The sequence below is a fragment of the Mandrillus leucophaeus genome, unplaced genomic scaffold (genome assembly GCF_000951045.1).
Source record: "Mandrillus leucophaeus isolate KB7577 unplaced genomic scaffold, Mleu.le_1.0 Scaffold416, whole genome shotgun sequence".
Classification (NCBI taxonomy): Eukaryota; Metazoa; Chordata; class Mammalia; order Primates; family Cercopithecidae; genus Mandrillus; species Mandrillus leucophaeus.
The window spans coordinates 1,268,157-1,280,343 of NW_012104432.1; the positions used below are offsets into that span (position 1 = coordinate 1,268,157).

Sequence of the window (12,187 nt, forward strand, 5' to 3'; positions counted from 1 at the left end):
CCATCCCTTGCTGCCATCCCCTGCTGCCCTGCCGGCCCCTGCCATCCCCTGCTGCCCTGCCGTCTCCTGCTGCCCCGCCAGCCCCTGCTGCACATGGCTGTGCCTTAAGTTTGTTGCAGAGATGCAAGTGCTCGCTTTTCAGCCCTGCCCTTCCCCACAGCTGTCGCTGGTGTGCGCGAGACGGACAGCAAGATCTACCTGCTGGTGAAGGAGGAGAAGCGCTATGCGGATGCCCAGCTGTCCTGTCAGGGCCGAGGAGGCACGCTGGGCATGCCCAAGGACGAGGCTGCCAATGGCCTGATGGCCGCATACCTGGCGCAGGCCGGCCTGGCCCGTGTCTTCATCGGCATCAACGACCTGGAGAGGGAGGGCGCCTTCGTGTACTCCGACCGCTCCCCCATGCGGACCTTCAACAAGTGGCGCAGCGGCGAGCCCAACAACGCCTACGACGAGGAGGACTGCGTGGAGATGGTGGCCTCGGGCGGCTGGAACGACGTGGCCTGTCACACCACCATGTACTTCATGTGTGAGTTCGACAAGGAGAGCATGTGAGCCTCGGGCTGGGGCTGGCCACCGGGAGAGCCCGTGAGCCTCCGCATATGAGCCTCGGGCTGGGGCTGCCTATTGGGGGCCCCACGTGTCCCCGCAGGGTTGGCAGGGCCAGAGCCCAGACCGTGGTGCCAGCCAGGGAGCTGTCCCTCTGTGAAGGGCGGAGGCTCACTGAGTAGAGGGCTGTTGTGTAAACGGAGAGAACGGCCTGTGTGTAAGAGGAAAGGAAAGTGCCCCTGGGGTGCTGCCTCTGAGGAAGCGGAGTTTCGTTACCGTCTTGTAGCCCCAATGTCATTATGTAATTATTACCCAGAATGCTCTTCCATAAAGCTCGTGCCTTTGTCCAAGCTGTACAATAAAATCTTTCAGTGGTGCAGTAGTTAAGTCCAAATGGTGGCAATGGCGTCTTGAATTACTACCTTTTAATTTCTATATGGAAAAGAACTCACTTCACTTTGACTAATGCTTCTGTAAATTATATTAAAATATAGGTTCCTTCACACTATTATCCATGTAAAAACAATTTTGCTTTGCTTCAAACCCAGATTTCAGGAAAACGCCACCAAAATATTCTCCAAACTGTACTACTACATGTGTGGAGTCGTTTTGTTCTCTTAATTTTTTCAATAGCTCTATTAATTATCTCTTTTATTTTAATTAATTTTTGTAGAGGTGAGGTCTTGCTGTGTGGCCCAGGCTGGCCTTGAACTCCTGGGCTCAAGCGATCCTCCCAGCTCGGCCTCCTGAAGAGCTGGGACTACAGGCAGGAGCCACCACACCCAGCTTGTATGAGTTATCTATTGCCGCCTAACAAATTACCCCAAAACTCAGTGGCCTAAGAAAGATCGATTACCTCCCAGATCAGAAATCTGCACAGGGCTTAGCTCGGTCCTCTACTTTGGGGCCTCTCCCAAGCTGAAACCAAGGTCATTCCTCCTGCAGTTTGGGCAGAACTCAGGTACTCCTGAGTTGTCGGACAGAGGGCCCCAGTTTCCCACCCTCTGTGGGTCACAAGCTCCCGCAGTTCCCTGTCACAGGGGCCCTTCCCCTGGGCTGCCCACAACACGACAGCACCTTCCTCAGAGCAGCCCAGGAGAAGAGCTGAAGAGAGAAGCCGCAGCCTTTCCTCAGCTCACCTGGACATGTCCTGCTGTCTGCATCCATTTGCATTGCCATAAAGGAAAACCCAAGGTTGGGCAGCAGATCAAGAAAGAGGTTTATTTGGCTCACGGTTCTGCAGGCAGCACTGGAAGCATGGTGCCAGCATCCGCTCCTGGTGAGGCCTTAGGCTGTGTCCACCCTCAGTGGAGCGGGAGGGAGAGCCGGCACTCACAGAGATCACATGGGGAGAGGGAAGCCACAAAGAGAGAGAGGGAGGTGCCGGGCTGTTCTGCATAATCAGTCAGTTTAGGGGAGGGACAGAATGAGAACTCACTCACTGGGATGAAGACTGAGGACGGCACCCAAGACACTCATGAGGGTTCCGCCCCCAACCCAAACACCACCTATTAGGCCCCACCTCCACTACTGAGGGTCACATTTCAACATGAGGTCTGGAGAGGCCCAACAGCAAACCACAGCACGTGCCTTCCCTCTGCGGTGCTCCACCAGCTCGCGGTGAGGCACTGGGTGCAGCCCCTGTGTGGGGGTGAATACATACCAGGGGGTAGGGACCACTGGGGGTCAGTTCAGAAGCTGCCCGCCACAGTACCTCAGTTGTTTTTTTTTTTTTTTTTTTTTGGTATTTCAGAATCCCAATAAAAATAACAAATATCTTCATTTTTAAAATAGAACACACGAACACGCACATTCCATCCCAGCTGGTCTTGTGGGGCGAAAGGGAGCCGTGGAGCTGGCTCCCAGGGGCTGGTGTATTTGTGCACATCCTGCGAGGGAGGCCCCGGTGGCCCTTTGTTCTAGGTTATCTATTCTGGTTGTTTGCAGAGTGAAATGCCTTGGAAGATAAAGGTAGTGTCTCCCTTCCTTGTCTCCCCACTGGAGAAAAGGGCAGGTTTGCCTGCAGCCTTGGAAAATAGAGCGCCTCGTTCTGTGACAACGGGCAGGCATGGTTACTGTCCAGCATGATAAAGACGATGTCTCCCTCCAGGAAAGAGTGCAGGCATGTGTACTACCTGCTAGAGAAGAACCGGGTGCCCTAGGCTCAAGGGTCCTCCCTGTAACAGACCCACTGCATGTGCAGGTGCTGCCTGCCTTCTTCCTGAACCCCCGAAGGGGGTGGAGCCCAGGATACTGGTGCAGAAATGCCAATACCCTGGCCACAGCTATTGATGTAAGTAACAAAGTCCTTTGTCTCTGACCTAGAAGTGTCATGTCTTCAGCCAGCACCCATGTACCTGGGGCTGTAAGTAGGGTAAAATCTCAGACCCTTCACTGTTCTTGACAGGAATTTCTTGATATCTCCTTGAATTTAATTCTCGTCTCACTGGAAGGACATAGCAAACACGTTTATTCCGGACCTGAGCAGTCCCTGGTTTGGTTGGATGGGAAGAGGAGCGCCTTGTCTCAGGGAGCAGGTTCCAGGGAATGATATACAGCCAGAGAAGCAGGTGCCGCTGCCTCGCCTGCTGGAAGGGAGCCCGTCAGAGCGGCCAGGCTTTTGCTTCATTGGCGCAGACTCTGTGTGAGAGATGGAGTCTTCCTACTGGTGCGTATATCCTTCTGGTGCTTACAAGTTACTGCAGCCATTAGCTCACCCCTCTATCTGCTCACCCATGCATTTATTTACTAAGCAGTCAGTTTGAACATTTCTCCGTTTCTGACTCTGTCAGACCCATGGTTTTCTGTGTGGCAGTTCCACCGATGCCTGGAGTGTAGCTGAGGAATTGGGGGATGCTGCTGTGTGTGTGTGTTTGGGGGCAGGCTGTGTGTGGGGAGAGCCGTCACTGAGCAGGTCATCTCACTGAATGAGCAAGTCCTCAGTGGTCCCGCTTCTGGTCTCACAGGCTGTGCTCTGCTGTCCATCATCCGCTTGAGGATGCAGAGCCGCTCCCACAGCCCCCGCATCCCTCATCCCTCTATTGCCTCCAAACTCGCTGGTTCACTGAGGTGGCCTTGAAATATAGGGCCCCAGACAGGCTGCAGGGGTTGTGCGTGTGATGACATGGGACCATGTGAATGTAATTTGTAATATGTTCAACGCGACACACACATATGTCTAAGAAGTTAAAATCCTTTTCTTCAACTTTGCTCTAGTTGAGGGTCGGTCTTTCTAGGCCTTTTTCAAGAGCATGCACACACACACACACCCCCACACACCCACACATGTGATTAAATGGACCTGGAGAATGGGTCGGGGGTGGGCATTCTTTCTCACCCTGCCTTCTTCATCAGCAACCTGTCTTGGGGCAATTCCCATGCTGCCTATGGGGCCTGCCTGCTCCTCCCATCCTGAGGCAGAGTATTCCAGAGTGTGGCCCCTGGGGGTCACTCACCCACCCTCTCCTGATGCCCCTGGGGGTCACTAATGCATCCTCTACTGATGGACGCTAGTGTTGTCTCAGCCTTCACTCTTGCAACCCAGCTGCGGTCAGGCTCCCTGAATGTGCCTTGACGTGTGCCAGTGAGACCTTATCCGTGGGGGAGAAACAGACCTGGGAGTTGAACGGCGGCACTTACACATTCGATAACAGATCCAAGGCCAAGTCTGGACCTGGGAGTTACAGGCAGGAGAGGAGAGGCCAGGCTCTGCTGATGACGGTACAGTGGGCAGGTGTGCGGGCAATGGACAGTGGGCATCCTGGGGGCAGCAGCTCCAGGGAGCCCGGCAGCCCTGCCAGCCTCTCCCACTCCTCTGCTAGTGACGAGTCGGGGCCCTCAGGATGGGTGGAGGAGAGCTCTTTGGCCTAGTGAGGTTTGTCCTCTTTTCCATTTCTGCCCCCCATCAAGGAGAAGAGGTGATTATTTTAATGGATGAGTCGTATTCATTATGTGGAGTGGCTTCTTCCTGACACGTCTCCCAGTCAAACAGGAAAGCATATCTTCCATCTGTCTTTAATGAGGCTTTCACATGCTCGCGGCTGCTCTGCCTAGGCTGGGGGAGCCAAGACGCTCCTGACGCTGGCAAAGCTCTCGTGTACACAGGGTGTCGGCTCTGTGCATGTGAGGCTGGCCGGCTCTTCCTCACCTGCACGGCGGCATCCACTGCCCACAACGCCTCCCTGGCTGCCCCAGGGCCACCAGTCCTGGAGGAACAGCTGGCCTTTGGGATCCTGCAGGGTCTGGGGTGCTGCCCACAGGGTGGGTGGAGACCCTGCTTCCATGTGCGGACTCCTGGCCACAGGGAAGGCCTGCCAGCTGGGCTTCCACTCCCATAGGGCTGCGTGCAGCATCTTTGTCCAAGTGTGCACAGGGCCGTGGGCTGTCCACCACCCCCCATTCTCTGCTCCAGTACCACCCCCTGTCCTCCTGCAAATCCACTCGGGCAGACGGCCGCCTCTTCCGCCAGCGCACCACACCACCCGCTGTGTCCCAGGGTGGGACACGCCTTCAGGTGACAGTGTGATCTTCACGAAGTTACTGAAACGTCCTAAGCCTCGGTTTCCTCATTGGTTGAGTGAATGATTTTCATACCTCCCACTGTGGTCTTGTGAGGATGACACGACACGATGTGTGCAGAGCGGTCGGCATGGCAGAGTTCTGGGTGTTGAGTACTGAGTACGTGGCCCCGTAGAGAAGCCCGGGTGCAAGGCAGCGGTGAACATTGCCCAGGACAGTACGTCCTCACCACAGACGGGTTCATAGAAACGGCAACACACGTCGTAGACAGGTTCTTGGAAATGGCAGGCTTAGGTGAAGTGGCGTCTAATGAAACCAGTTCCACAATGGGTGCGTTGAGGAGCAAGACTGAAGTGCCTAGGGCGTCATTCTGGTCACAGGGTCATCACCAGACTTTGGAAAAAGACCCCAAACAGTTTTAATATGAAATACTGAAGTAAATGTGGTCTACACATACATTTAAGAAAGATTAATAGAAATAAGATCCGTGTTACCCAGTGGTTCTGGTTCAGGGGTGTGGGTCGCCCAAGACTGAGCTGGCAGCTCAGGGTGCAGGGTAGGCTCCAGCCCTGGGGAGGACGCTGTCCCATCGCAGACCTGCACTCACATAGGGACCTGCACTCACACAGGGACCACGCAGACATGCCAGGGACTCACGTACGCGTGTGTGGACACGGAGGAAACCAGAGTGCCCAGAGACAACCCACACAGACACGGGGAGACTGAGCAGACGCCACAGACGGTGGCCCTGGCTGGGAATCGGTGTTTTTCCTCGTCTGAGCTACAATGAAGCAAGGTTGGTGAAACAAGACTTGAGGGCCTGCTGCCCGTCGCTTCCCCAACCACAGCTGCTCAGCACCACCTAAGACATCTTCCAAATTCCCTCTGTCACGAACTGGACGTGATGCATTAGTGCCCTGAAAGGCACGGAGCCGTCTGTGGGTCTTCGTCCCTTTCTCCCCTCTTATGCCCGATTCTGCCAGAAAACAAGAGCCATTTGGCACTGGCCGCACAGTGCCCTCAATTGGAAGGGCAGAGGGCAGTGCTGCCTGAGAGGGCAGAGCAAGCCAGGACACCTCCTGGAGGAGGGAACTTTCTCTGGGTTCTGGAGTTTAGGGAATTAGCAAAGCCCTGCTCCAGGTTCCTGCGGGAGCTCCCACTGCTCGTCCTGGGGGCTGGAGTGGCATCCACGGGGCTGTCACGGCAGCCAGGATTCCCTGTCTGTGACTGGCCACTGGGCTCATGGCCCCTGAATTGACCCAGGCACCCTGCCTTGCCAGGGCCAATGCTGAGCACCTTCTGCTGGCTAGCGGGTAAGGGGAACCGCACAGCATGGTTCCTGCTGGGTGGAAGCTTGGCGAGACCTGGGCAAGGGGGCAGCTGCACTCCAGCCCCAGCAGCACCTTGAAGCCCCTTGGCCTGGTGAACGTGTGGGCCCTGGGAGCTGCCTGCCCTGTAGTTCTGTGGGAGTCAGCAGTGCGTGCACCTCCCTTCCAGATGCTCTGCTCCTGCGGCGTCCTGCACCTGTCTGGGGTTTAGTTTCCTCCCCACACAGGCGAGGAGCTTGCACCCAAACACCTCTGTGCCTCCACACTACCCTTCACATGTGGGTACCCACTGCCACGCAGTCCCCACCCCGCAGCCCCTCCACCGGCCTTCATGGAGGGGAGTCTGTGTTAACAGCAGGCACAGTGAAGGCGCGCGGGGCCTTTCTTTGTCCCTGGTTAATTCAGCAGTGTAGGATTATGTTTGCTTTAAAGCAAACGTGAGGGGCCATAAACGGTGCGAAGTCAGAACCATTGCCCTGATTTAATTCCCGTAACTTTCGAGGAGGGGACCTATTGTGTAGACTGCAGAATCTGATCTGCAAAGTAGGAGGGAACGGATTGGTTCAGGAGAGAGCCGGGATTTATTAGGTGCTGCATTGAGGCATGACCGGAAAGCTGGCACGCACGGATTTCTCAGCGCCCTCTCTCAAGCGTGGGCGGAGATGGATGAGCGGGAGACGCAGCCCGGGGCTGCCTGGCGCTGGCTGCGGGTCCGCGGCTCCATACTGCCATCTAGTGGGACAGGAGGGCGAGGACGGCGGCGCCCACACAGGCGCGGGGAGGTTTGCAGAGCCAAGGAGGGCGCTCAGGCCGCGGATGCTTGCAGGAATTCTTTTGGATGAGGAGTACGTGTGTGTGCGCGCGCGTGTGTGTGCATGCACGTGTGTGTGCATGCACGTGTGTGTGCGCACATGTGTGTGCATGCGCGTGTGTGTGCATGAGGTAGGAGGGGAGACGAGTTAGAGGCATAGAAAGAACAAAGAGCAGGCGGGAGCAGGAGGCAGAGGCCGAGGTGTCAGACTCTTCAGAAAGCACCCGGCCTCGCTCCGCGTGAGTTCTCATCCTCCGTGACACCCACAGTTTGCCCCTGTGGTGACAGCAGCCGCATAGACCTATCGACCAAAAGAGCAGTCAGGAGAAAGGTCACTCTGGCCGTTGATGGCAAAGACGAGCTCCAGGTGGAGGCTGGGCCCACCCCATGCAGAGCTCCATCAGCCCGGGAGGCGGAAACCATGCCCGGCGTTTCGTCAGGGGCAGACCCAGGTCCCTGACAGATGTCTCGTGGGTCTCAATCGTCCTTATTCACGGGCAGCCATTCATCTGGACGTCCCTCCTCTTTTAGGCCTGAAACTGCTCTCGCGCTCTGCCCACGCTGCAGAAGGCAACTCAAGGTCACTGGCATGGACGTCGTGCCTCTCACTTCCCCCTGTGCGCCCATCGGGGTCTGTGGCCGGTGAGGGCTGAGTCACCAGACACAACCCGGCTCAGTTCAGCAGTTCTGAACCAAAAACCCACACGTTTCTTAGGTGCAAGCAGGAAAATCGCAGTCTGGCTAATTTAAGCACAAAGGGAATTTGTTGAAAGCGTTTTGGGAGCTCGCAGGAATTCTGGGAGGCCCGGAGCTCTGCCTCGGTGCGTGTGGAAGGGAACAAAGCCCATGGATCATGCGGCCGACCACGGCCTGCAAGGGCCCCTCCGCTGCTGGCAGCAGAGGCAGTTGGTTGCTAGGCTGCCGGCTGTTGCTGTGGAAGCAACTGTGCTGCTGTGTTTGCATTTCTCTAGCTTCCTATGCAGAGCCTGGGGGCCGATCTGTCTGGTACCTAGAGCTTGGGGCCATTTTGTGGGCCTGCACAGGTTGTGCACTGCACAAATCCAGAGCCACTATTCACAGAGCTACAATCTGCACAATTATACATGGAAGCCTTGTGTGCATCCATGCCTTAGATACAAAGGAGGCTGGGAAAAGCACATATTTTTCCATTTCTATGGGAAGAAAATGTGTTTCTTAAGGATGGAGCTACCCCAAACATCATGTATCAGTTAGCCTTTGCTGTGTAACAAACTGCCTCAAAACTTCGTGATTTTGTTTTGTTTTGTTTTTTTGGAGATGGAGTCTTTCTCTGTTTACCAGACTGGAGTACAGTGGCCTGATCTCAGCTCACTGCAACATCCTGGTTCAAGTGATTCTCCTGCCTCAGCCTCCCGAGTAGCTGGGACTACAGATGCGTGCCACACGCCTGGCTAATTTTTTGTATTTTAGTAGAGATGGGGTTTCACTGTGTTTCCAAGGCTGGTCTTGAACTCCTGAGTTCAGGCAATTGGCCTGGCTTGGCATCCCAAAACGCTAGGATTACAGGTGTGAGCCACCACGCCTGGCCAAAACTTTGTGATTTTAAATAATAATCATCCATTTAACCATTAATCTTAACTCTGTAGTCAGCAATTTGGACTGAGCTAAGCTGGGAAGTTCCTGTGGTCCTGGCTGGGCTCACTCTGGTGTCTCTGGGTAGCTGGGGGGGTGGCTGGTCTCCAGTGCCACAGCCGGGAGGCCTGACTGCAGCCTGCAGATTCTCACCTCAAGTAACTGGCCTGAGCATGTCTGCAGGGTGGGAGCATTTTGGTGCCACTTCAAAAAGCAAGAGTGGGTGCACACGGGGCCCCCTGAAGCCTCAACTCAGAGCTAGAGCATCACTCTGTCTCCTTCTGTGCCCAAAGTCGGTCATGAGGTGAGCCCAGGGGTCAGGAAATAGACTCCGCCCAGGACGGGAGAAGCTGTGGAGTTCCATGCACAGGGGTGTGAGGGACTGTGGCCACGTCTGCAGTTTGCCACTTGTGTGGAGGAAGTTCAGATGTGGCCAGAATCAGGACAGACATCCACTGTGGCAGGATCTGGGGAGAAGAGGAAAGGGCTTTCAGGTGATCGGCAAGGACTGGGCATGTGTTAAACTGAAGGCCTGGTGGCCCAAGTGGACCTGCCTCCTGCCAGCTACGATCCAGCCCTTGCCTCTTTCCCTGAAGGTGTGCCAGGCACTGTGAGCTGGGGTAGGTCCTTTTGCTAAAAAAATTCCATCAGGGTTAGTTGGGAGATTGTGGCACCAGTGGGTGTCAAGAAGACAGTTTCTGGCATTGCTCTTGGGCTCAAGTACCACAAGGGTGCTGCCAGGCCATACCAAGATGCTCTGCTCATCCTTGATGACCTCAAGGTCACCTCATTTCCCTCATCCTGTGGGCCATGGTGGTGTGTGGCAGAGCTGAGGGAAGACTCTGGTGAGGGCCAAGCCTATTCCAACATATCCTGTGTATCTTTCCCACTCCTGCTACCCCTGCGCTGCAGCCCTCAGTCTTATTCTAAGCCTTTCTCATCCCTCATCCCCCATCAGGCTTTCCTGCCTGGGTTCATCATCTATGGGTGTGTAACGAATTATCCCACGATTAATAGATCTTAGCTTGCATAGTTTCTGTGGCCCAGTAACATGGGAGCAGCTTGGCTGGGTGGTTCTGTCTCAAGGAGCCTCAAGAGATTACACTCAAGACATCTGCTGGTGCCACAGTCTCATCTGAAGGCTTGACTGGGCCAGAGGACCAGCTTCCGAGGTGGTCGGCTCACGTGCCTGCGAGTTACTGCTGCTGTTGGCAGGAGGGCTTGGGCCTCTCTAGAGGGCTGCTGAATGACCCTATGACAAGGCAGCTGGCTTCCCTCCATGTGAGTGATCCAAAAGTCCTTGATGGGAGAAGCTGCAAAGTCACACTGCAAAGAGGTGTGGGCGTGAGGAGAGGTGGCGGACTGTGGCTGTGGCTGCATCCCCCACACGGGAGGAAAAGCAATGGCTGCAGTGGCTTTGATGGCGCAGCCTCGGAACCACACTCTGTCATTTCTGTAAGGCCCTCTGGTTGCACTGGGTGGCCCTGCTCAGCATGGGAGGGCTTTACCACCGTGTGAGTGCCAGGAGGTGAGGATGGCTGGGGCCATCTAGGAGGTTGCCCAAGCTCGATCCTTAGCATTGTGCTTTTTCTAGATGAAAGCTAGTTCGTCCGACCCACATATTCAGGTTATTGTCTGATGGAAGCTGAAGAGCTCGAGACACACTCCCTGAGCACTTGTCACGAGCCAGACACTGCCAGCAGCTCTGGGGTGACACAGTCAGTGCGTGTGACTCTCAGTGAACCCTCGGGCGCGCAGCAAACGTGACTGTCTTTTCTGTGTGTTTCCATTCAGCTGAGTGGAAGAAACGCATTCTCAGTCAGTTCTGGACTTCATGCCCCATTTCCCTGGGGTCGTGTCACAGACAGGGCATTTGCAGCTCTGCCTGGAAGGCGCAGAAAGAGGACCGCATGACTGTTTTCAGGCAAAGGTTGACATGGATAAGAAGCACTTTGCATTGGCTGTGTAATGTGGAACAGCAAGCTAGCACGAGTTAGAGGCTTAAAGCAGCATCCGTGACCTCCCTGTGTCTGTGGTCAGTGCCTGAGGCGCTCCCTGGACCTTCTCTCAGCCTGCACTCGAGGTGTCCGTAGGCTGCTCTCCTCCCTCTGCGGACAGGATCTGCTTCCTCATGCACTCCCCAGGTCACTGGTGGGGTCAGCTCTGTGCTGGCTGCTGGCCTCTCTGCAGGGCAGCTTGCACCGACAGCCACTCCTTCAGGGCAATACAGGAGAAAAGGCGGGGGCGGTGGGGGGGAGTCAAGATGTAAGTCAGAGGCTTCCGAAACCTCGCCCTGGGAAGTGACATCCATCACCTTTGCTGTGTCCTGTTCACTAGAAGTGAGCCACTGGGCTCCACCCACATTCGGGGAGAAGAATCGGGCATGGATGCAGGTGGACAGGGCCCAGCACCTTGAAGTCACCCTGCCCAGGCTGGCACGTGTGTCCCAAGAGTGTTGTATGAGGGTGGGCAACGTGGAAAACATGCACAGCTCATGTGACTATCAAAGGAATGACTAGTTTGTTTGTTTGTTTTTTGAGGCAGCGTCTCACTCTGCTGCCCAGGCTGCAGAGCAGTGGTGCGATAACAGCTCATTGTAGCCTTGAACTCCTGGGCTCCAGCGATCCTCCCACCTCAGCCTCCCAAGTAGCTGGGACTACAGCTGTGTGTCACCATGCTTGGCTAATGAAATTTTTTTTTTCAGAGATGGGGGTCTCACTGTGTTGCCCAGGTTGGTTTCAAACCCCTGGGCTCAAGAGATCCTCCCGTCTCAGCCTTCCAAAGTGCTGGGATTATAAGCATGGCCCACTGTGCCCAGCCTTAGAATGACAAGTTTTAAGTATTTGCCTAATTAAAGGGACAGCATTAAGGAAACCACTAGCCTCTTGCAACTGGGGCCAGAAGACAAGCCCCGAGCCCTGCCCCTGAATGCTGCCCCTGTGCTTCTGTGGGAGCGCTGCAAAGCCTGTCGCCCACTCCGGCGGGGCGTTGGGTGGCCTGCTATCAGCAGAGCCAGCTAGCTCCCACTGGAATGGGGCGGGGGGAAGAGGTGCGAGGTTGTTGTGACTGAAGAGCGGACATTTCCCCAACATCAGGTCCCTACCTAGTGAGCGGGACATCCGCTTCAGCCAGGGGCTGCACAGGGGTTGGAGGAGCCCATCCAGGGAGCCCGCACCTGGAAGGCGGGGGGCATGTGTGGTTTTGTATGCCACGGGTCAGCCATCACTGCAGGCTGATCTCCTTGCCTCCTGGGAGCCCGGCGAGGCGGTGGATGGCGGCATCCCTCTGAGGGCACTCCAGCCCTTTCCAGGAGAATCCTCATGTCTTGGCAGGACCAAGGCGGGAGTGTTGAAGCCCCTACAGAGCTCCAAGA

The 12,187-nt window shown here is 55.7% G+C and overlaps 1 protein-coding gene across 1 annotated transcript in view; it reads left to right on the plus strand.

The window, feature by feature from the left end:
- The window catches only part of COLEC11 (collectin sub-family member 11), a 62,232-nt gene extending 61,292 nt beyond the window's left edge, over window positions 1–940 (plus strand). The window contains exons 7-8 of the mRNA XM_011992684.1: window positions 161–552; window positions 605–940. Coding sequence (XP_011848074.1) covers window positions 161–552 — 392 coding nt within the window. The 3' untranslated portion in view covers window positions 605–940. The remainder of the gene's footprint in view (window positions 1–160; window positions 553–604) is intronic.
- The last annotated feature ends 11,247 nt before the right edge of the window (window positions 941–12,187 follow it).